The sequence below is a fragment of the Apium graveolens genome, chromosome 5, assembly GCF_009905375.1.
Source record: "Apium graveolens cultivar Ventura chromosome 5, ASM990537v1, whole genome shotgun sequence".
NCBI classification, from domain to species: domain Eukaryota; kingdom Viridiplantae; phylum Streptophyta; class Magnoliopsida; order Apiales; family Apiaceae; genus Apium; species Apium graveolens.
This window is the reverse complement of record NC_133651.1, coordinates 215,663,224-215,684,398: the sequence shown is the minus strand read 5'-3', so window position 1 is coordinate 215,684,398 and position 21,175 is coordinate 215,663,224. Positions and strand designations below refer to the sequence as shown.

The 21,175-nt window shown below is 33.3% G+C and overlaps 3 protein-coding genes across 3 annotated transcripts; all 3 read right to left on the bottom strand.

Moving 5' to 3' along the window:
- Positions 1-8,178: 8,178 nt before the first annotated feature.
- Positions 8,179-8,682, bottom strand: LOC141660689 (uncharacterized). Its single transcript, XM_074467677.1, has one exon. The coding sequence runs from the start codon at positions 8,680-8,682 to the stop codon at positions 8,179-8,181; it is 504 nt and encodes a 167-aa protein (XP_074323778.1).
- Positions 8,683-8,715: 33 nt separating this feature from the next.
- Positions 8,716-9,335, bottom strand: LOC141660688 (uncharacterized). Its single transcript, XM_074467676.1, has 2 exons — positions 9,171-9,335; positions 8,716-9,036 (listed from the first exon to the last, which is right to left on the bottom strand). The coding sequence occupies exons 1-2, from the start codon at positions 9,333-9,335 to the stop codon at positions 8,716-8,718; spliced, it is 486 nt and encodes a 161-aa protein (XP_074323777.1).
- A 5,145-nt stretch (positions 9,336-14,480) lies between these two features.
- LOC141660687 (uncharacterized) lies at positions 14,481-20,861 on the bottom strand. The gene is made up of 18 exons (XM_074467675.1): positions 20,858-20,861; positions 20,323-20,394; positions 20,180-20,251; positions 19,965-20,021; positions 19,839-19,882; positions 19,641-19,737; positions 19,179-19,295; positions 18,401-18,529; positions 18,155-18,304; positions 17,973-18,053; positions 16,483-17,421; positions 16,102-16,314; positions 15,856-16,044; positions 15,485-15,737; positions 15,252-15,384; positions 15,092-15,170; positions 14,872-14,983; positions 14,481-14,685 (listed from the first exon to the last, which is right to left on the bottom strand). The coding sequence occupies exons 1-18, from the start codon at positions 20,859-20,861 to the stop codon at positions 14,481-14,483; spliced, it is 2,946 nt and encodes a 981-aa protein (XP_074323776.1).
- Between the last annotated feature and the right edge of the window lie 314 nt (positions 20,862-21,175).

The window sequence follows — 21,175 nt, the reverse complement described above, 5'->3', positions numbered from 1 at the left end:
TTGAATTTTGACTTATCCACCATGTTTCTATTTGACTTGGCTGCTCCAAAGTTCTTCTTAAACTTGAGCTTGGAAAATCTCCTGGATAGAAATGCTAGGTGCTTATCAATGTCCTCCATGTCATCTTGGCTCAATGAATCTTCACTTTCTACTGCAAGCCCCTTGCCCTTGTTCTCACAGACCTTAGAAGTTGACTCAACAGCTTCCACCTTCACTTCCTTCTCCTTTTCCAAATCAGCAACTAGTGCAATGGATCCTCCTTTCTTCTTTCCTCTCTCCATCCTTTCATCCTGCTCTATCTCAAGCTCATAGGTCTTCAGGATGCCATACAGTCTCTCCAAAGTAAACTCTTTATAATCTTGTAAGTTTTTTAATGAGACTGTCATTGATTTCCATTCCTTTGGAAGAGATCTAAGGAATTTCAGATTAGAGTCTTTGGTCTGATAGACTCTTCCATGCAACTTAAGAACATTTAGTAGTTTTTGAAATCTACTAAAAATGTCAGTGAGTGACTCACTTTCCTCATTGTGAAAATGCTCATATTGTTGAATCAAGAGCTGCATCTTATTTTCTCTAACTTGCTCAGTGCCATCACAGATTATCTGTATAGTATCCCAGACTTCCTTGGCAGTTTTGCAGTTGATAATGTTGTCAAACATGTCTGCATTAACTCCATTGAACAGAATGTTCATGGCCTTTTTATCCTTCCTGACTTGTTCAATGTCAGGATCAGACCATTCGTGCCTTGGCTTGGGAACTGATGGCTCATTTCCTGTTGCAGCTCTCATTGGAACATGAGGGCCTCTTTCTATGCAGTCCACATAGGCCTCATCTTGAGAAAGCATATGAAGATGCATCTTTACCTTCCAATGATGGTAATTATCTTTATCTAGAAAAGGAATCTTGACTCCAACGTCTTTCTTGTTCATCTTGCTGAATTGTTTTGATCTTTAAACTCTTTGTAGATTAAGAGCTTGCTCTGATACCAATTATTAGTCCCTTAACGATATAGCAAGAATTATAGAAGGGGGGTTGAATTGAATTCTTGAACCTTTTTCCCGAAATAAAAAAATGTTCAACTCGAATATAGATATAAATGTTTTGATTAGCACAATGCGGAATAGAAACTTAATTGAATCAAAACATAAGTAATTAAAAACAAGAGTCTTTAAAAACTTTCTGGTGGATTTAAACAATTCCACCAGAGATATATATATTATATATTGAGAGGACTCTGTGTGCAAGAATGCTCACAGCTGCTTACAAATTGAACTTCTGAGAATACAGGGAAATGCTAAAGATTCTACTTACAAAGATTTCTCTGTTTTTCTTTTGTATCTCAGCTCTCTCTTTTTATTTGCTACGTTCTTGGTTTATATATTACCAAGATTACAAAGTCAAAAAGACCGAATAAATATAAAAACTATTAGTCTTAAGCTTTGCTACTTTTCGTCCTCTTTTACCCAATCAATGGGCTTCCACAGTAGATTTGTATACATCTCGACGGCTGTGCTCAGTTTTCACTGTTCAACTGCTGTTTGAATTCTTTATATGATCATCCGTTGGACTTTATGAGTATCCGTTAGATATATGATCATCCGTGGACTTTCTGAACATCCGTTGATGACTTCATTGATTATCCATCGACTGCTATATTAAACATCCGTTGATAGTCATTTGATCATCCGTCGATGGTTTTGTTAATCATCCGTCGGTAGCTATTTTGGCACTTGACTTCATTTCACTTATGCAGAATTACAAGACATCATTTATATACAGTTAATCAACCTATTCTGCATATCTAGTTAAAGTCAACATGACTTATAGACTACTACAGAATCTATACAAAGATGTATACAGAACTGTGTTACAGACTCATTATTACATAAGCTACTCACTCGATGGATAATAAGTTAACATCTGTCGGGACTGAAATGAGTTATCCGTCGGGACTATAATTCTTATCCGTCGAGTGCTACACTATTTCACTAAGTAAAATCTACTTAGATGTTTTGATTATGAAATCATCTAGTACACAACATATGCACAACAATATTTTATTACAAAATTGTTAATCAATATTTTTTTCTCCGCTAACACAACATTCCGTTCACAACTCATATAATTTTAAATTTATTCTAATAATTATGTAAAATTCAAATATTTTCAACATATCTCACTTGATTTATTACGTAATTAAATTAAATTATTTTTAAATTGTTTAGTGATACAATGAAAATTTATTTATTGGTTCATAAAAAGAGGATATAGGTCAAAAGTAGTTGAATTTATTATTTCTGTCTAGTGTACAAAAGAGGTTGCATGCAGATATAGGACCAGCCGTTTCTCTCGATTCCTGCTCAAATCCCCGGCGTAGAAGGTCTATCAATCCTCATACCAAGCTCAATCCTCAGATAATCTACACTACGGTACTAATTCCTCAATCCTCTGTTACTGATTCTTTAATTTGAATTTCGGTTGTATGCTTCAATTTGTCCCAATCGGTTGTTATAGTAGTTTATCTAACTTATCTGGTCTGATCTGTATGATCATTGAGAATGTAATTCAAGTTGTATTGATCTTAATTGATGCATAAAAAGACTTAATCCGATCGGTTTATGAATAGTAGTATCCGCATAATTTGAGAAGCAGGGCAAATTGATGTTTTATTTTATGAGTAGTAAACATGTAGGTATGTTCTATTTGATATATGCATTCACAATTGTAGTTTTTCCTTTTGTTTAAAATCATGGTAAGGAATTTGATATGGGATACTCTTCCTCAATTGTATATTATCTGTTATACCCGGTGCCCAATTTATCATTTTTAGTAGTCTTCGCACAATGTGAGAAGAAGAGAAAATTGATGTTTAATTTTAGCAGTAGTAAACATCGAGGTATGTAGAATTCGATATATGAATTCACAATTATAGTTTTTTATTTTGTTTAAAGTCATGAACAAGTCATTTGATATGCGATACTCTGTTGTAATTGTACAGTACTTGTTGTTATACTCGGTGTAGAATTTCGATAATTTAGTAATGGTGAATACAATGGCCTTTAGTAATAGTGAATACTTGTTGTTCTACTCTGTTTTTTTCAGTTGTGATACCATAGACGGATTTCCAAAGTTTAGTTTGTTGTAATGGGTATAATGATTCGAATGTGTTTCTCATTCTTGCTACTCAATTGACAGTTGATTTAGTACAATTTTTCTGGCAAGTAAACATCAGAACAGTCTTGCTACTTTTTAGATGAATTAGGAGATGATAGTGTTACAGAGGCTCTGATATACAATCATTGTCATTTTATATGAGCTATATTGCCTGTTTATATTGCAGAATATGAGTGAAAATACTGATTTCCGTAGTGCAAACATGCAAACCTTGAAAGATTCAGAGATGGTAAACTAAAATTCACTATCAATCCTTGTAATGTACTATAGTATATTCATCATTTTTAACTCTACATATTATGTGTGCTCTTTATCCAACATTACATCAGCTTAGGTACTTTAGCGATGAAAATCCATCATTCTTTGTAACTCTCCCACGTGATGACAGAGACCTTCGTGAAATGGTATATTTTACTAATATAATGCTAATGTGCATTCTACTATCGTTTGATCTTATTACATGCCTGAAGAGTTTAATGATATTATATGATTTAAAAGTACTAATGTGAAAACAAATTTGTCAATTTTCAGAAACTACCTGATAACTTTGTCAACAGTATTCGAGAATCTATTCCTAGTAAAGTAATTCTTGTATTTGCTAATGGACATGAAACCTATGTGAATTTCAAGAAGTCGGAACAGTCTCTCTGTCACATAAAAGAGTTCAACATTGATTGTCGAGGTTTGTTTGGTTCCACTTTGATTTACTCTTATAAGGGCAACGGGAAATTCTTTGTAAATTGTTTGAAGGATGACCTCTGCGAGGTTATATACTTCAAGGATAGGACAATTCCACGTGACACTTTCTATGATCAAGGTACTATACACAAACTTCATATAAATCTTGTTGGACTACTATGATAAAAATAAAGTTTCTTATAAATGATATGTTTTTTTTCAGATTTAATGACTGGTATAGGATGGAAGTTCCTGGTGTTTCTTAACAATCCTGCATTTCAAAATGGAGAAATTGTAAGAACACTATTTTCTGTCGAAGTCAGTTATTTTATGTTTCTGATATTTAGGTAAAAAAAAGTAGATTACAGAGTTATCAGCCATATCCACTTGTACAGACCTATAATTCTATGCACTTTAGAAATTTATCCATTTATTAGTAAAATGTAAAAGATGGTACTTTATTAATCTTTGATCTTTGATAGCCAATTCCTGCACATTTCTGGAGAGCATTTGGGAAGCTGCTACCACCTAAAGTCCAGTTCTACATGAGAAATGGAAGTCGATATGAAGTTCCAAAACTGAGAGAAAGATGTATGGCCTTGAAGATCTTGTGCGAGAATATGGTTTGAGCGAGACTGGCAAAGTTTTGTTTACCTACTTTGGTGAAGGAAACTTTTTTGTTATGATATTTGATAATTCAAATGTGGAAGCAATGATACTTGACCAAGATTCCGAAAGTTCAGGTTATATCTACTATACAAAGCAAGTAATTAATTTTAAACTTACATATTCGTTTTTTTTAATTTAATGTTATTTGTACTACAGAGTCAGAGATGGAGATTGCTGATGAACCTGCTCAACTTCCTGTTAGCCTGGAAGTTGATGTTCACAACAATGAGAACATGACTTTTACCCATGTCATTACAACATCCAATGTGGACAACACATCTCATGGAGTGGAACGAAAATATTTTATAAAATTTTATAACACAGTTGCCCTATTTTTTTAATACTTTGACTTGTACTTATTTCTTACATATGTATTGTAGTATATCCCGAGCTACATTGAATCATCAAATGGACAATGGATAGCTGGTGACATGGTAAATTTGAGAACTGTTGCCGGGAGTTGGTATGTTGGTGTTGTCAAATCGGGGAAGATGTTTAGTTTTGCAAGTGGCTGGAATCAGTTTGTTAGAGACAATGAGATCTCATTACATGAAACAGTTGTTTTTCAATTGTTGGAAGAAGATCAGACTGTAGTTTTTCTGGTGACTTTCCCACACAGGCCTTGAGATGTTTTTCCCATATAAGCATCTTTAAGACTATGTTTTTCGGTTCTGTTAATGTCTCAGACTACTGCTTCTCGTTCTCATCATGTTTTTCTAACATGTTACTTTACTATGGTTGTGTAACTACTTTATTGATTCGGGAACATTTTGTTGGAATTTAATTACTGGCTTTAAGTTGTTATATTTTTGTAGAGTAGTTAGAAATTCTATTGTTTTATCGTATGTATACAATTTCTGATTAACTACCAAAAAATATAAAGTCATAAGCTCTATGTAAAATGTAAAAATAATATCACTTGTCTATCGCATTGACCTTAAAGTATGGACATCATAGAGTTAAAGAGATATGTCATTCTCACTTTTTTTACACCAATTTTTCTATGATTGACATAGATTACCATAATACTACTATTTTACACAAACACTATATAACTATGCATGTAGAAGAAATTGTAAAAGAAAGATCAATTTGAACTCTTACATAATAATGGTAAGAGAAACTACTATTTTACACAAACACTATATAAGTATATAACATATTCTTAGCTTTTGTACACTTCTTTATTTGTGATATACGGAGATTAGAAATACATGACAATATTAAAAACTTCTTAATATTTGTTAACTTATAGCGATTTATTTGTTAGCAAAGACAGTTGTTGCAGATTTTACTCTATTACCAAAAAATATGCAGTGTAAAATAAAGGCCAGATAAATGGATTATTAAATCTTGAAATCTTAACGAAAAACTTCCATTACTCAAAGAATCCGATACAAAATATGAAATTATGATAATATATAAAGGAATTAAGTTTGAGAAGCAAATCAAAGCAATCTTCTTAATGGGAAAGCAAATAGAACTTATTACGAACTAAAGATAGTTCCATCTAATTCAAACAAATTCTGCAATGTTGACAATCCGACGAAGATTTCATCATCCTCTTTTACTTTTCCTGTTTACAAAAAAATGTAGCATATTTTAGAAAACTCTATTATCAACTATGAAGAATAAAACATTATAAAAAATAGGCATCATACCATTTTTATTTTCTTCGAAGTGGAGTGAACAGAGCCGGGAGTTTCAGAATGATTTAATAGATCAACCATATTCTGAGTAGATGCTTGTGACAGACCATACCAGAAAACTTTCATACCTCTTTTGGACCGTTAATACCTGTCAAAGTACAGTTGATGTTAAAGAATGGAATGATATATAATTGTCAGTACTCTAAATCTACTGGGGAGATTTCTGATCTACTGGAGCTAGTCAATGACAAAATATTCGAGAGGAAGGATTTTATGTTGCTTACCTACAGAGGATCTGGGAAGTTTGACACTGTCATTTTTCATAGTTCAAAAATTGAAAAATTACCTGTCAGATGTTCATCAAGAAATGGTAATACTTTAAGTACTGTATATCATTTAATTTGTCTAGTAATTAGGATACCAAATATTAGTCATATAATATTCTTGTTATAATGTTAAGACTTATTGAAGCAATGCACTCATTCGCTAATAATGGAGAAGCTATTTATGAAAATATACATCTTAATACATTTTCTTAATTGTCTGTAGATGTTAATGAAGAGCTTGAAGGTGGAATTGTGGAAATAGAACAGATTGTTGACATGAATATTAAAGAAGAGGCTGATGATGCTGCAAAAATTCCGGAAGCAGGTATGCAGGAAGAAGAAGAAATCTTTGATATGGATATTAAAGGAGCAACAGAAGATATTGTAGAAGAGGGTGTAATTGATGAGGAAAATGATCAAGTAATGGCGATGCAGTTCACCGCAACGCTGACAACTTCAAATGTGAACAACACATGTCATGGAGCGGTATTGTTACACTAATCCTTCAATTCACCTACAATATTTTCATAAATACAATATAAAGTTCATTTGTGTTGTGGCTAATTAATTCAAAAATGATATTTTTTTGCAGTATATCCCAACAGCTATACAGCCAAATGGTAAGAGAAGGATAAATGGTGAAAATATAACCTTGAGGAGGGGGCTTCTAACATGGAATGTTAAGGTTGTGTGTTCCACTGGATTGCCTCGATTCTCAGTTGGATGAAAACAATTTACAACATAAAACGAGCTGGAAAAAGACGATACCTTGGTTTTTACTTTTCATCAAGAAGACTTAATATTCGATATAGTTATCGAATAGTGTGTTTAATCTCTATTAAATTGGAAAGTAGATGAATGTGATCGAGTACTTTGTGTCTGAAAGATGATGAATTAATCTTATGGATTTTATTGGTTTAAATTTGGATTATGCATCTAAATTTTATTGTCTTCCGTACCGTTCAAATTAAATTTCTATTGAGTTCATGTAGTAAATAAAACATTTATTCATAACTCTCGAGAAACTATAGCGTTAAAATGTTATCATTGAAAAGTTTGATTGAGTACTTGTGGAGTATAAATAATTGGTCAATCTTTTATATCTTAAGTTTAATAATTTGTACAACGGATATAATTAAAGAAAACTAAAAATAAGAATCTAAGTACCGGATTACATAGATACATATATGAAGCAATCCTTAATAATGATATAGAGTATTGAAGGAAATTATTATAGAAATTCTAGAAATTGAAAGAAACTGGATCATAGTACGTACAACTTGTCCAATCTGCAAAATTTATTTGCATCAATTCCGAAAAACAAAGTTATGAAAGATAGAATATGCTGATCACAACTTGATAATGGTCATTATTTAAAATAAAATTCAGAAATGCTAAACACCAATCCAATCCAGCTTTCGTACATAACATCAAGCAAAATATCAAGTTGTGATTATCATAATGTCTCTTATCAATATAAAACATATCACATTTAATTATATTGAGAATTTGATATGCATAAAAAAACTATTCGAGAATCTGCCTTTTACTTCGCATATGAGCATCAATAACCAATGTGACCTGATGTAATTCTAATTTAATAACAAATAATTTCTCAAACTACCAATTGTAATAAAATGATGAGTAACTTAGTTAGGATTGTAAATGTGCAGTACAAATAACTAATCTGATACATTCTCATCATTTATGCTCAGTAGGTTGTAAAATACTTCTTCATAGACTACATTTGATACAATATTTGTGGTGGTACCATCATCACTGTCGATGAGAATGTGGAGACCTTCTGGTCTTGTAACTCTTGAGATGGCAACGTAGACATGGCCATGAGAAAACACTGCTCTGGGAAGGTACAGACCATCCGTGCCAAGTGATTGGCCCTGGCTCTTATTAATTGTCATTGCATAACAAATCTGGAGTGGGAACTGAATTCTTTTAAACTCAAAAGACCAGCTGGTATTTGTTGGAATCATCTCTGTCCTCGGGATCAAATGTTTTGAGCCAACATGGGATCCGCATAATATTTCACACTCAATACTATTCTTCTTGCAGGATGTCACAATCGTTCGCGTGCCGTTACACAATCCCATAATTTGGTTTAAATTTCTCATAAGCATGACAACGACGCCAACCTTGGTGTTAAACTCATGCTTAGGAATACATGGCATATTTAATGAGTTCAGGTACTCGACTAGAAATGCTTATCTGAATTTATTATCTTCATCACCAGCATCGTCAATTAAATCCTGACTAAGATATGTGTGTAGAGTTCCAGGAATTTTCTCAAGAATGCTGTTATTGATGTCGTCCACCACAACATTAGTTGGTGTTAGGATAGCTCTTGATCTTAGATAAGAATATGAAGACATGTTTCTTAGAAAATCCAGGTAAGTAATTTCAAAAAGACTTTCTATAGGATTTTGTGTGGTATGAACAACATATTGATCTGGAATCTTTATTAGCATTTCACCAGTGTCTACATCAGGACTAAAGTTCTCAACTTTATCATCGCCAACTAAAAGCTGCTATTTACTTAAATCCGCCATAACCTTATTCTCCATTTCTGTATTTCCTGCATGAAGCCGCATATTTTGCTTAAGTAAAAATACTAGGCAGAATTCCCAAATCTTTGATTTATTGAGGGGGAACCTACTACTTCAGCTCTGAATAACATTGGAATCACGGGCAAAATCTGCCTATAATCTCCGCCAAAAACTACTGTGATACCACCAAATGGCTTCTTTGCTCTCCTTTTATCAATAGCAGACATTATATCCCTCAAAGAACAGTCAACAGATTCAATGGCATGACGATGTTGCATTGGCGCTTCATCTCAATTGATCAAATCAGTTTGTTGGATTAATTCTGCAATATCAGTTCCATGTCTGATTCCGGCTGTATTGTCCTGATCAAGTTTCAAAGGAATATGGAATCTTGAATGTGCAGTTCTACCACCAGGCAACAATACGACTGCTATTCCACATGAGGCAATAGGAAGCACAATCTTTCCTTCTGAACAAAGGCGAAAACATAATGTCTGCCACAGAAATGTCTTACCGCATCCTCCGCTTCCATATACAAAGAAAACACCACCTACCTTATTATAAACATTTTGTATGATAAAATCGTAAACGTTCTTCTGTTCAGGGTTGAGCATTCCATGATTCTTTTCATGGAAAATTTTCAGTTCTTCTTTATCATATGAAGTTTCTTCTTGGAGTAGTCTGTGACGCCCTCAATCTCGGGGTTAGGAAATGAGGACTCACACACCTCGATTCTAATAATAAAATATGCATAAATCCCGATTAACTCCTAACAGGATCAACAGGATAAAGTATGAGACAAGATTATAACTACCAATCACTAAATATAACTTATAAACCCAAAATATTATTAAATAATCAATATCGATTCCGGCTGGGAACCGACAGATAACCCATTGTATCTTTAAACACCACTTTCTAGGCGCGAGCTCACTCATAACCTGTACTACCTGCTCTGGTAACTGGAAGCCCTCAACACGATAGGGACCACCAGGTACGCTCTTACGAGCAGTGCGCCTAAGCCTGGCCATCTTCTTGCTTAACTGCCATGGTTAGATTAAGACAAAACAATGAGTATAAAACTCAGCAAGTAACTAAATAGCAGTTCTACAATAACAATTCTCAATATGCTTTGAACAAACTAGGGCATTCTATTTTAGCTAATCTAGGTGGCAGATTTCCATATATTCATTTTTATTTTCTTTGAGATAAGGAAAGGTATCCGAAGAATAGTTGGGCTTTCAAGAAACAAGGCTCGAAACAGGATGAAAGCCGACATTCAACACAAATCATTATAGGATCAAAATAGATCTTTCGGTAGAGGAAAGCAACAGTATTTCAAGATATAGAATCATTCATATGATCAACAAATTTCAGGAATCAGGGTTCTGAGCCTTAAGCTCCACAATAACATAATCAGCTCTTTTCAAAGCAGTATAAAACATTTTCATTTCCAGAAATCAATTTACTAAATAAAAGTTTCAGTTCCCTTTTTAAATAATCATTTAGAACCCATGATTGGATCACTTATCTTTCCATTTCATTATATACGGGTGATCAGCCCGTATCGACCTCCATTCCGGTCTTTAAGGTACCATTCGGCATAATTTCAGCCATAAATTGGACTAGTCCCACTAGCCTCTTACCATGACTGGACTAGTCCCACTAGCCTCTTACGTCTCAATCCAATCCATCAGGAATTCATTTGGAAAACCTTGAGTTGAAAAAACAAATAGGTTTTCTAAAATCCATTTTATCATTACCAAACATTTGAAATCATTCGGACTCTTTCAAGTCGAAACTCATTCTTAATTCAGATTTTAAAGAAACAAAGTTCAGGGAGTGAATCAAAGATACGCAAGGAACAATTCTCAAGGATTCTGCATCAAAGATAATAAGGTACTAAATTTGAAGGATCAGTAATAACTTAAGGATCATTAGGGCGATCAAGAGAAACAGGGTATCATTAACAGAGTTATCCAAGATAATTAAAGGTTCAATATGATTCATGGCATTATAGGAAACTGGAACAGAAAGGCAGATTATCAAAGGGTGAAATCAATAGGATTATCAATAACAGGTTATCAAGAACAAGGGTACTTCAAATCAATATTAGGGTTTCATAAAGCAAGGGTTTCATACTTTAACAGTTCAATACTCTACATGGTATGAACAACATTTCCTTTATAATCATTTACACAAGTAATCAGAGTTACTTGCCTGAAATTGCTTTCCTGAGGGTTGAACTACTGCCACCTAGTATACTTTTCCCTTTCCTAGCCCGAATGCCCTCACGCTCCGAATCTACAATAAAAACCAAAAATCTTAATTAGATTCCCAACTCTCATTCCCGGAACGATCACTCTATACGATAACTCGATTATATCTTTGACTCGAGCATACGAATATAGCTTATACAAATAAGCACACAACACATAGCACAATCCTTTCTCATAGTTTTTATATCCTTATATTCCTAGCAATCAAAGCGTACTCGCTTGACCTAGGCTATTTCTCAAATCACACTAACACGACTCTTTTACGAGTACTAGACCCATTTACAACCAAACATTTACGTGCATACTATCACTTATATCAATCGACTTCATTCCCTTTTCTTTTATTCCTTAAATTCGAACCACATAATACAATCAACTAAATAATCCATAGATATTCACATATACGCATCCAATCATTTCATATTTGATTATCAAAAACCAAGTTTTGACCTTAAGTTCATATGGCCTATTCGGCCTAATTGCAAATACCACCATAAAATCAATCAAATACTCACTTTAATTCATATAAACACGTATTTCATTTAACAACCTTTAAAGAACCACTCTCCTTTCTTTTAATCATAGAAATCCGAACCATAATCATACATATACAATCAAATTTCTCAAAAATTACACCATACAACTTTAGTTCTAACATGATTCCACATTTAAACTAGCACCATTTTCTTGATCAACAACCATTCGAACCAAAACATACATACATGCTCACATGCAATTCAATTTCAACTTAGCACGATATCAAACACTTTATCTTTATCACGTAAGCCAACTAAGTTCCTTAACACAATTGATTTTTATCTAAATTACAACATACATCCATTCATTCATCAAATTAATCTATTTTAACTCAATTTCATTCGGCAATAACTCAAATTCACATCTCAAGGACAAATCATTGACATGCACATCTTGATCCTTTTTTAAAATTAACATGCAATCACTTTTAGGCTATTCATACTTAGCGTTTACCAAGATTATCTCACAAAAATCAATTCCCTTTCTTATTAACATAAAAATTCGAACCTAACTTAGCATGCATCAAATAATTTCATTTCTTTTTCAAGCTAATAACAATCCATTATTACTTTAAACAAGTTTACTCAAATCAAACAACTTTAAAGATTAAGTCCATTCGGCCTTTTTCAAAAACAAGACATGCAACTTGATATTCTTACTCCTTGAATCACAAATCATCCTATTTCTTAACATCAAATCATTAAATCATGCAATTAACCATAATCAACTTGATTTCTTTTAAAATTATAATGGCCATTCGGCCTTTTTCAATCAAAACACCACATGCAAACATAAAGAATTGATCTTAAGGTTCTAGAGCTCAGTTTTTAACATCATAGCTCACCACCGGTTCACCGGAGTTCATCACCGGTGGCGGTGGCATCTCGGTGGTGCCCTCATTCGAGGGTGTCCAACCATGAGCCCCCGATTCCATCAATTACACAAAAAGAACTAACATGCACATCTTCTCTATCATTTGTTTACAAGGAATCAAGCTTAGCAAGATGACATCAACAACAAATAGCAAGAACCATGTGGTTCTCGGGTGAACACACACACCGAGCACCCACAACACACACACACATCGACATGCAAGTGGGTATACACACATGCACACACTTTTACCTACAAATATGTGTTTAACAAGAAGATTTGGGAATGATTGATGTGTTTGATCAAAGAAAAGAGAGGTATACCGAGAGAGATTGAAGAAAGCCGAGAGAGAGAGTGAGAGGGTTCGAGTGAGAGAAGGAGAGAAAAGAGAGAAGAGAGAAGTGATGTCACGGGAGCAAGAAGAAGAAAGAAAGGAAGGGAGTGAGGTTATATAGCACTAAAAAATAAGGGCACTTTGGTAAATTTCTAATTCCTTTTTCATTCTTACTTGTCCATCTTTTTACTAAAATAAAACAAAGACTAAATATAAAATATATCTCTCTCGGAAATCAAGAATTATTGAAAATGACATTTTTAACGCGTAGATCTCAAAATTAGCTTTTTATCCATTACTCATAATAAGAAATTGAGCGAACGGTTGATTTTATATGAATTTCGCAAACTCGCTTTAATAAATACCTTTTCCACATAAAATTGATTTAAAAATGCAAAGATCAACAATTAAATTCACTTATTATTTTTAAAAAGTCTCTAAGACCTCTACGAAGATAACAGAACAAATCCCATATTTTTATCCATCTCAGATAATTTTATAAAAATGCACGAAGTTTAAATAAACCCTTATTTAAATCAAATAACTCCTTTAAATCCAAAAAAATGTCACAAAGCACACAGTCATGCACACAGGCAAGCAATCACACATATATGATCATATAACGACTCAGGTCTGATTATAAAATATATCACTCTTAAATCTTTATCCTCTTTTACGCGTACCGGGTCACGTTCAGCCTGACGACCCGACGCTCAGCGTTTCGATTACGCTTCTCATTATCTTTGCCAATTAACACGTCTCTTAAGACGAAATACTTTATTCATTCACTTCACATATAATTCATATTTTATATTATTTAATTCCATATTAGGGCGGGTTCCGTTCTACCTGACGGCCCGACACCACAGCTCGACTTCTAAGCTGACTCTTTAAATTGGAACGTTTTTATCCACGCTCCTTAACTCTAGCATACAGATAAGACAAATAATCATCACTTAATCACATAATCTCATCACATAACACATGCTTTACTTTCTTAATTACGATGCAAAATTCTCGGTCGTTACATAGTCTGTTAACAACATTGCTAAAATAAACTTCACTTGGAAATGACATTGTCGCATAGTCCTTCAAACTCTTCCCGATGTCATTAAACAATTTTTCAATTTATGCGTGCAAAAATATATATGAAGCGTTATGTTAGTTTAAAAGTATGCTACATATAATATCTAAAACAGAATTATGTTAATTATTCAGGTCGTATGATAATGAGATATAAACCTGCAAGTGCATAATTCTTCAAATCTTCGTCTGATAGGTATAGATGAGGATCATTAAGCATATGTCACCTGATGATGAGAATATCGTCTGACATACATTGCCAATTAGCTTCCCAAAGTCTAAGTGGATCTGAAATAGGATCTATCGCTATCGCCCTATTATCTCTCAATTATATATGCCAAAATATTGACAAACATTGCACGCAACTGTGGAGGCAATGATGTATGGGAGTTCTCGGCAATTGCTTCATGCCATTGGTTATCATTTTGTTGAAGACCAAGGGCCGCACATGCTTCCTTGAATGTTTTGTGGATGTGTCCATTAACAGTTTTAAGATCTTCAAAAGACCTGGAACCTTTCTTCCTAAGTAACAGCATGCGGAGATATAATAGTTCACTACTTAATGAATGCACTTCAGAGAGTCTCCCAATAACATCTCCTCTTTTCCTTTCTTTCTAGATACCAGGTCAAGGATGCCAAGTAAATTTATTTGGAAATTCAAAATAACTATAATTCCTCGCATTTGGGAAAGTCTGATTTGCATCAAACCATGCTTCTAACTTGGTTTTTTTTGATATTGCCTTGTCGTAAACATCCTCCAAGACATCTCCAGCCTTAAATGAAACATGCTTCTCGCCTGGTAAATGTATCGGTAACCTCTCTACCGATGGTCAACGGGAATGAATGTCAAAAGCAAATATCCTCCAAGATGCTTCTGACGCGCAAACATATCTCCCATCCAAATAATGTTTTACCTCATCAGTCAGACCTTTTGGTGCTTTTTTTGGGATTATTGCAGAAGTACCTATACGTGTTTTCTTCAAACACATTATTGCCATGTCATGACCCTTTAGACAGTATTTAAAAAGGTACTTTAATGATCTTGAATTATTGCAAATTTCCAGATTTGTGTGACATTGAAAATGCACCAAAAGATCGCGATTGAATGGGACAACAAAGCGATTATCAAGATTGATCCCCTTCTTGTTAATGGTAATTCCAGTCCTCGTTCTTTTATATATGGGGAATCCACACTCATCAAAAAATGTATGAGAATTATACCTGTAACAAAACATATTTAAAATTGTAAAAAATCTGGTAATAAAACTGGAGGTATTAACAAAGTAATGTATTTATAATTTAAGGATCTTAATGAAAATACCGATTAGGAAAATGCTTTATATAGTTGCCTTTGACCATGCATGGAGATTTAGTATAATCAGAACCACATGGTCCGTGGATCATATAATTGCTCACGACATTATATCCAACTGGATCAATTTCTGGATCGGGAATTTCAGCTGATACCATTTTATCAATTTGCTCAGTTGTTTTAGGTCTATCGTCAGGGTGCAACCAAATTAATATATGAGCGTGAGGCAATCCACGCTTCTGGAATTCAATTACATGCATCACTATGGAAATATTGTAGAAAATGGTTAGTACCAGGCAAAATATATACTAAAAGTGCATTTTGATAGAACAATTTAGGAATAATTATGTGAGTATAAAAAAACTTAGCGAAAATTATACCTCCTATACATCTGCCAAAATAATTTTTCTTTTTAATCATATCTATAAGTTGATCAACCTTCATTTTAAAGACCCTGGCTACAACATCAGGTGCATCAGCAATATCAACACCAGACATATGTTTTAATATGCGCTGAATTTCGGGCCATTTTGTATTAGTGGTCATAGTAAGGAACAATGAAGGATGTCCTAAAGTTCAACATATTGCTAATGAGTCTTTAAAATACTGAGTCATATAGCGCTTACTTCCGGTGAATGAAGCGGGAAGAATGATTGCTTTACCAATATTGGATGGATTTCTATCTCCCTTTTGCATTGCATCTCTGATATTATGGTAGAGATCATATCTTATAGTAGTTTGATGGTCTCTAATCCAGTCCAATCTGTACTGCTCAATTACGGTGAAAGCATCCACAACATATTGCTGCCATAAACGACCTCCAAGATGTGGTGTCAGACCTGTTACAGTAAAAGGTATAAATGAATCGAATATAAACTAATTATCACAAAGTTGAACAGCTGAATGAGAAATTATACTTCTGTTACATAGAAAATTTATACCTTTTGAAAGACGTATCATTAGTTTTTAATTATAAAACTCTCTCATTGTAATATACTTTTTAGCACCTTTTTCTTCAGCATCTTCAGATTCGGTAACTTCTACGTCTCTCTTAGAATGCTTTACAGGTCTATTTAATGGGATCTCACGGTAATATCCAATATATCCGTGAGGGAAAAGTAATGGATATTGAAGTTGCATGAAACGTGGATCGGTCTCAAAAATCCTCTGTAATCCATCAACTCTAGAATCAATGACAATATCTCGACAGCCTTTTGCATAAGGAGAAGTAACAATCAATCCTGCTACCTCATTTGATGGAGCAATGTGATTTGGTCGGCCACTTGCTGAACTCGATGAAATCAGAACCAATTTAAACTCATCTACTGCATTTTGACTAACCCTTTCGCGAGCAATACAAAAACCTTTAACCAACCTGTTATGCTCATCCAACATATGCAACAAAGATTGTACAATTTCTTCATTAACAGCATCCCTGCCACTATTAACTGCATTGATCCTGTTGTTGATTTCGTCCTCTATGTCATAGATATAAAGCTGACAAAACTTTGGAGTGTTATCGTCAGTTGGGACCAGACTTCCTATATTGTGGTAATTAACACCTTGGACCTTGAAGCAATATGGCGCACCACCTCTGTTTATTGAATGGTCAATCTTTCTTCCAGTAGAACTCATGGCAAACCTGCAGTTGTAAAACCTTATGTTTTGTTTGAAATGCTTAAAATGAACACCACTAGTAAGAAGAGTAGCCAGAGGTTCAGGATGCTGTTTCTCCTTATCCAGTACGACTTGACCATTTTTACAACAAAGAGAAAATGTTGGTGGCTTATTAGGAGAACTCTTATTGTTTTTTTCGTGATTCCACATGACAGCATCACACTTTGAACAGATTTTATCAGGAGCTCCAAGATCCAAGTATCCGTTCCACATAGAATGATTATTGCTCAAATATTCTTCATCAATATCCTCAATATCACTTGCCATGTCTGTCGCAAAAAATGCAAAATTTTAAAAATCATCATTGAGCAAAAGTATGTGATGCTTCAGACAGTAAAACAATTATTAATGTCCTGCAGAATTAAACAAATTATTTGAAAACAAATAATTAATACCTCCACATGTTGTATCACTGTCGATGGTAACATTGTCATCAACATCGTTGAACTCATTCATTAAATTTTTTTTGCCTAGAACTTTCACCTTTTTCAAATGTACTCTTTACATTTGCTGTATTGAACGACGAAGGACCTGATGATAGTTTTCTACAAAACTTTTTTGAATGATTATGTTCTTCTTTACTGTCAGCAACAATTTTCTTTTTGACACATTTTTGTTTGTGAACGGTTGTCACACAGGATTAAGGAATTGAGAATATGAGAGAACTGTTTCCACTGCTATTAATATTCTGAATTTCTGCATTTTTACTATTATGTTCAGCATGATATACATTAGTAGATGCAGAGTATTAAACATGACACATTGTTTAAATAATCCTTCAGAGTTTTGTAATTCAGGAATAAGCCGCAAAATTTGATACCTTTGACAGGAATGTTTGGCGATATTATGCGTTGAAATTGATTTTTACTTTGTTCAGCTGTCTGAGAAGAGGAATACATTCCTGAAAAAATATTTTTCAGAATACTGAAAATTTTAGAATTTGACATAATTTCGTAATCGACTGATACATCCGAAATGGCATTTTATTATTTAAAAAATTACCTGATGACTGTGTATTAGTTGTAGAAAAAAATTGAATATTAGGCGATGACATACATTGTCCGGATATTTTTCTCAAATCTGGTAAGGTGCTACAAAATACACCGAGATCTTCTTTGTTGAAATTTTTTGGACGAATCCTAACTTTATGCACTACATAGAAGATGGGAAACATATTTTAGGATCTGCGCTGATAAACACTCATACATAGACTGAAATAAGAAGTTAATGAAAGTAATGAAAATTAACCTGATTTTGAATTTGATGGAATATTAGGAGATATATTTTGATCAAATCTTGATAGAGGACTCGGCAAACACGATTGTGATTTTTTTACCGCAACAGGCTGCATCATAGATCTATTGTTTATTGCTGCAACTATTCCCACAAAATCCACAATTTCAAAAGCAATTTTATAACAGATGTATCAGAAAAATGAGATATATCAAGAATTATACCATTAGGTTCTTCTGAACAAATTATGTGGCTTTCAAGATTTTCTGCAAGAGAGGTCTACAGAACACTTTGTGTCTGCTGTGTTAACCGTGAATTCTGAGATGAAATACCACCTGAAGCATGTCTCCGCTATAAATTCTGGCAATTAGATGTTAAAAATAGTAATCGTGAAATAAATCCAACTAAATTTTACCTCTTGACGATCTTAACGATATATTAGGCAACACACATTAATCAGTTCTTAATAGAGGAGTTCTTATTGGATGGCCTATATTATTAACTGAAACACAACAGATATAGGCAAATTGATGGCACAATTATAAAAAGGTATGATACATCTCAGAATGGAGTAAGAATGATACCATTATTGTGCTTTGGTGTCATTTCTATTGCTTTCTCCATCTGCTAAGGTGTTACGAAAAACACCGAGATCGTGTTTGTTCAAATTCTTTGAACGAATTCTTATTTTTCGCACTACATAGAAGATGGAAAATAAATGGAAGCATGAAACATGACCAACATCTCCTAATAGGATGGAATAAGATGTTGATCAAACTATTTTAAAATTAACCTGATTTTGAGGCTGCTGAAATATTATGAGATATATTTTCATCAAATATTGAAAGAGGACTCTTTAGAACACTTTGCGGCTGCTGTTTTAAACGTGTAAACTGAGATGAAACAGTTTCTGCATGAAGTTGTTAATTAGTAGTAATGGGTAAAATCCATCCTTATTTTACCTATTGATGATCTTAACAATATATTAGGCCTAAATTATTAACAGCAACACAACATATATAATAAATGATTGAAGACAAAATTGCAAAAAATGTATAATACCAATCAGAATGGATAAAGAATGATACCATTATTGTACCATGATATCGTTCGATTGCTTTCCAGATTTGTTGCAACTCCGCTATGCAAAACACCTTTCGAAAACTGTCTTATTCCTGAGTTAATAGAAACTTCAAGTCACAATTATAAATGCACATATAAAAAGAATCAGACGGATAAACAATGATACAAATACCTTGTTCTGGTGTCACGCTTTGATCAATCATTGATTGCAGAGTTGTTACAAAATGACCTATTTTATTATTAACAGCAACACGGCACATATATGCAAACTGAAGACATCATTACAAAAACTGTATAATAACAATCAGAATGGATGAAGAATGATACCATTGATGTACTCTGATGTCATTCTATTGCTTTCCAGATTTACCGCAACTCCGCTATGAAACACACCTTTCGAAAGCTGTCTTATTCCTGAATGTTAATAGAAACTTCAGGACACAATTATCAATCCATGTATAAAAACAATCAGGCGGATAAACAATGAGACCAATACCCTGTTCTGGTGTCACGCTTTGATCAATAATTGATAACAGAGTTCTTACAGAATGACCTGTTTTATTAACATAAGCACATCAAATATATGTATAACAATGTACATTATCATTACTCATATACTCAGTCGGAGAAGATACATGGTATGTTACATAACATGGTCTATCAAACGTATATACACATCAACCAATCTGAAATTCTATAGAGAAAGCTTACGTGTATCATATCTATTCGCTGAATTTATGAGATTCTTGTCCACATTCTTCCCACGCGTATGACGTTTGACAACTGAATTAATACATGAACATCATTATCACTTTCAATAAACGAATCAGAAATGGAATTAAAGTGTACACTACCTTGATTCTCTGGTTCTGTTGTATTTTTAAACACATTTTCAACATTGCATCCACGAACACGTCGTTTTGAATCTATAAGAAAATCATGATCAAATCAGATATCTGCAAAACGATGTTATTATAAGTAAACTGACAAAGGAGATGAATACCTGATGTACTTGTTCCTCGAGAATCCATCCGGATATATTCAGTAAATCATGAACCTGGTTTTAACAGATGAACAACATATTCTGTAAACTTGTATGATGAACATGATACATATCAAATCTTCATCAAAAATTTTATGAAAAAATTAGGTCATGCTTGCAAAGAATGAGGGAGAATAAGGAAACCAATAATTATCATTGAATTAGTGTTGTAACAGATGTGAGAAAATCATGCAAATCTTTCCTTATATAAGATGTTTAAATTTTAAAATTCAAAAAATTTCCATGTTTAGTGTTGTGATGGGTAAAAAAATGGGTAAACTTAAATGAATATATCCATGGATATATAGATTTTATACTTAATATGGGTCATGGGTAAATTTATTTACCCATTAGGTAAATTTTGTGAATATATCCATGGATCTAGTGATTTTATACTTAATATGGGTTATGGCTAATTTTTTTTACCCATTTGGAAAATGGGTAAAATAAGGAGTACACTTTAAGAATATATAGATTTTATATATAAACATATACAAATAAATTTAGTATCCATTTTGGATTTATTTTTATATACATGACACGAAACGAAAGTACACGAAATAAATAAATAAATAAATTTATCATAATTATATGAATACATATATATTACAATGATATTTTACCTATAATTTTTACAAAGAATAGATAAAAATAGATTCATATTT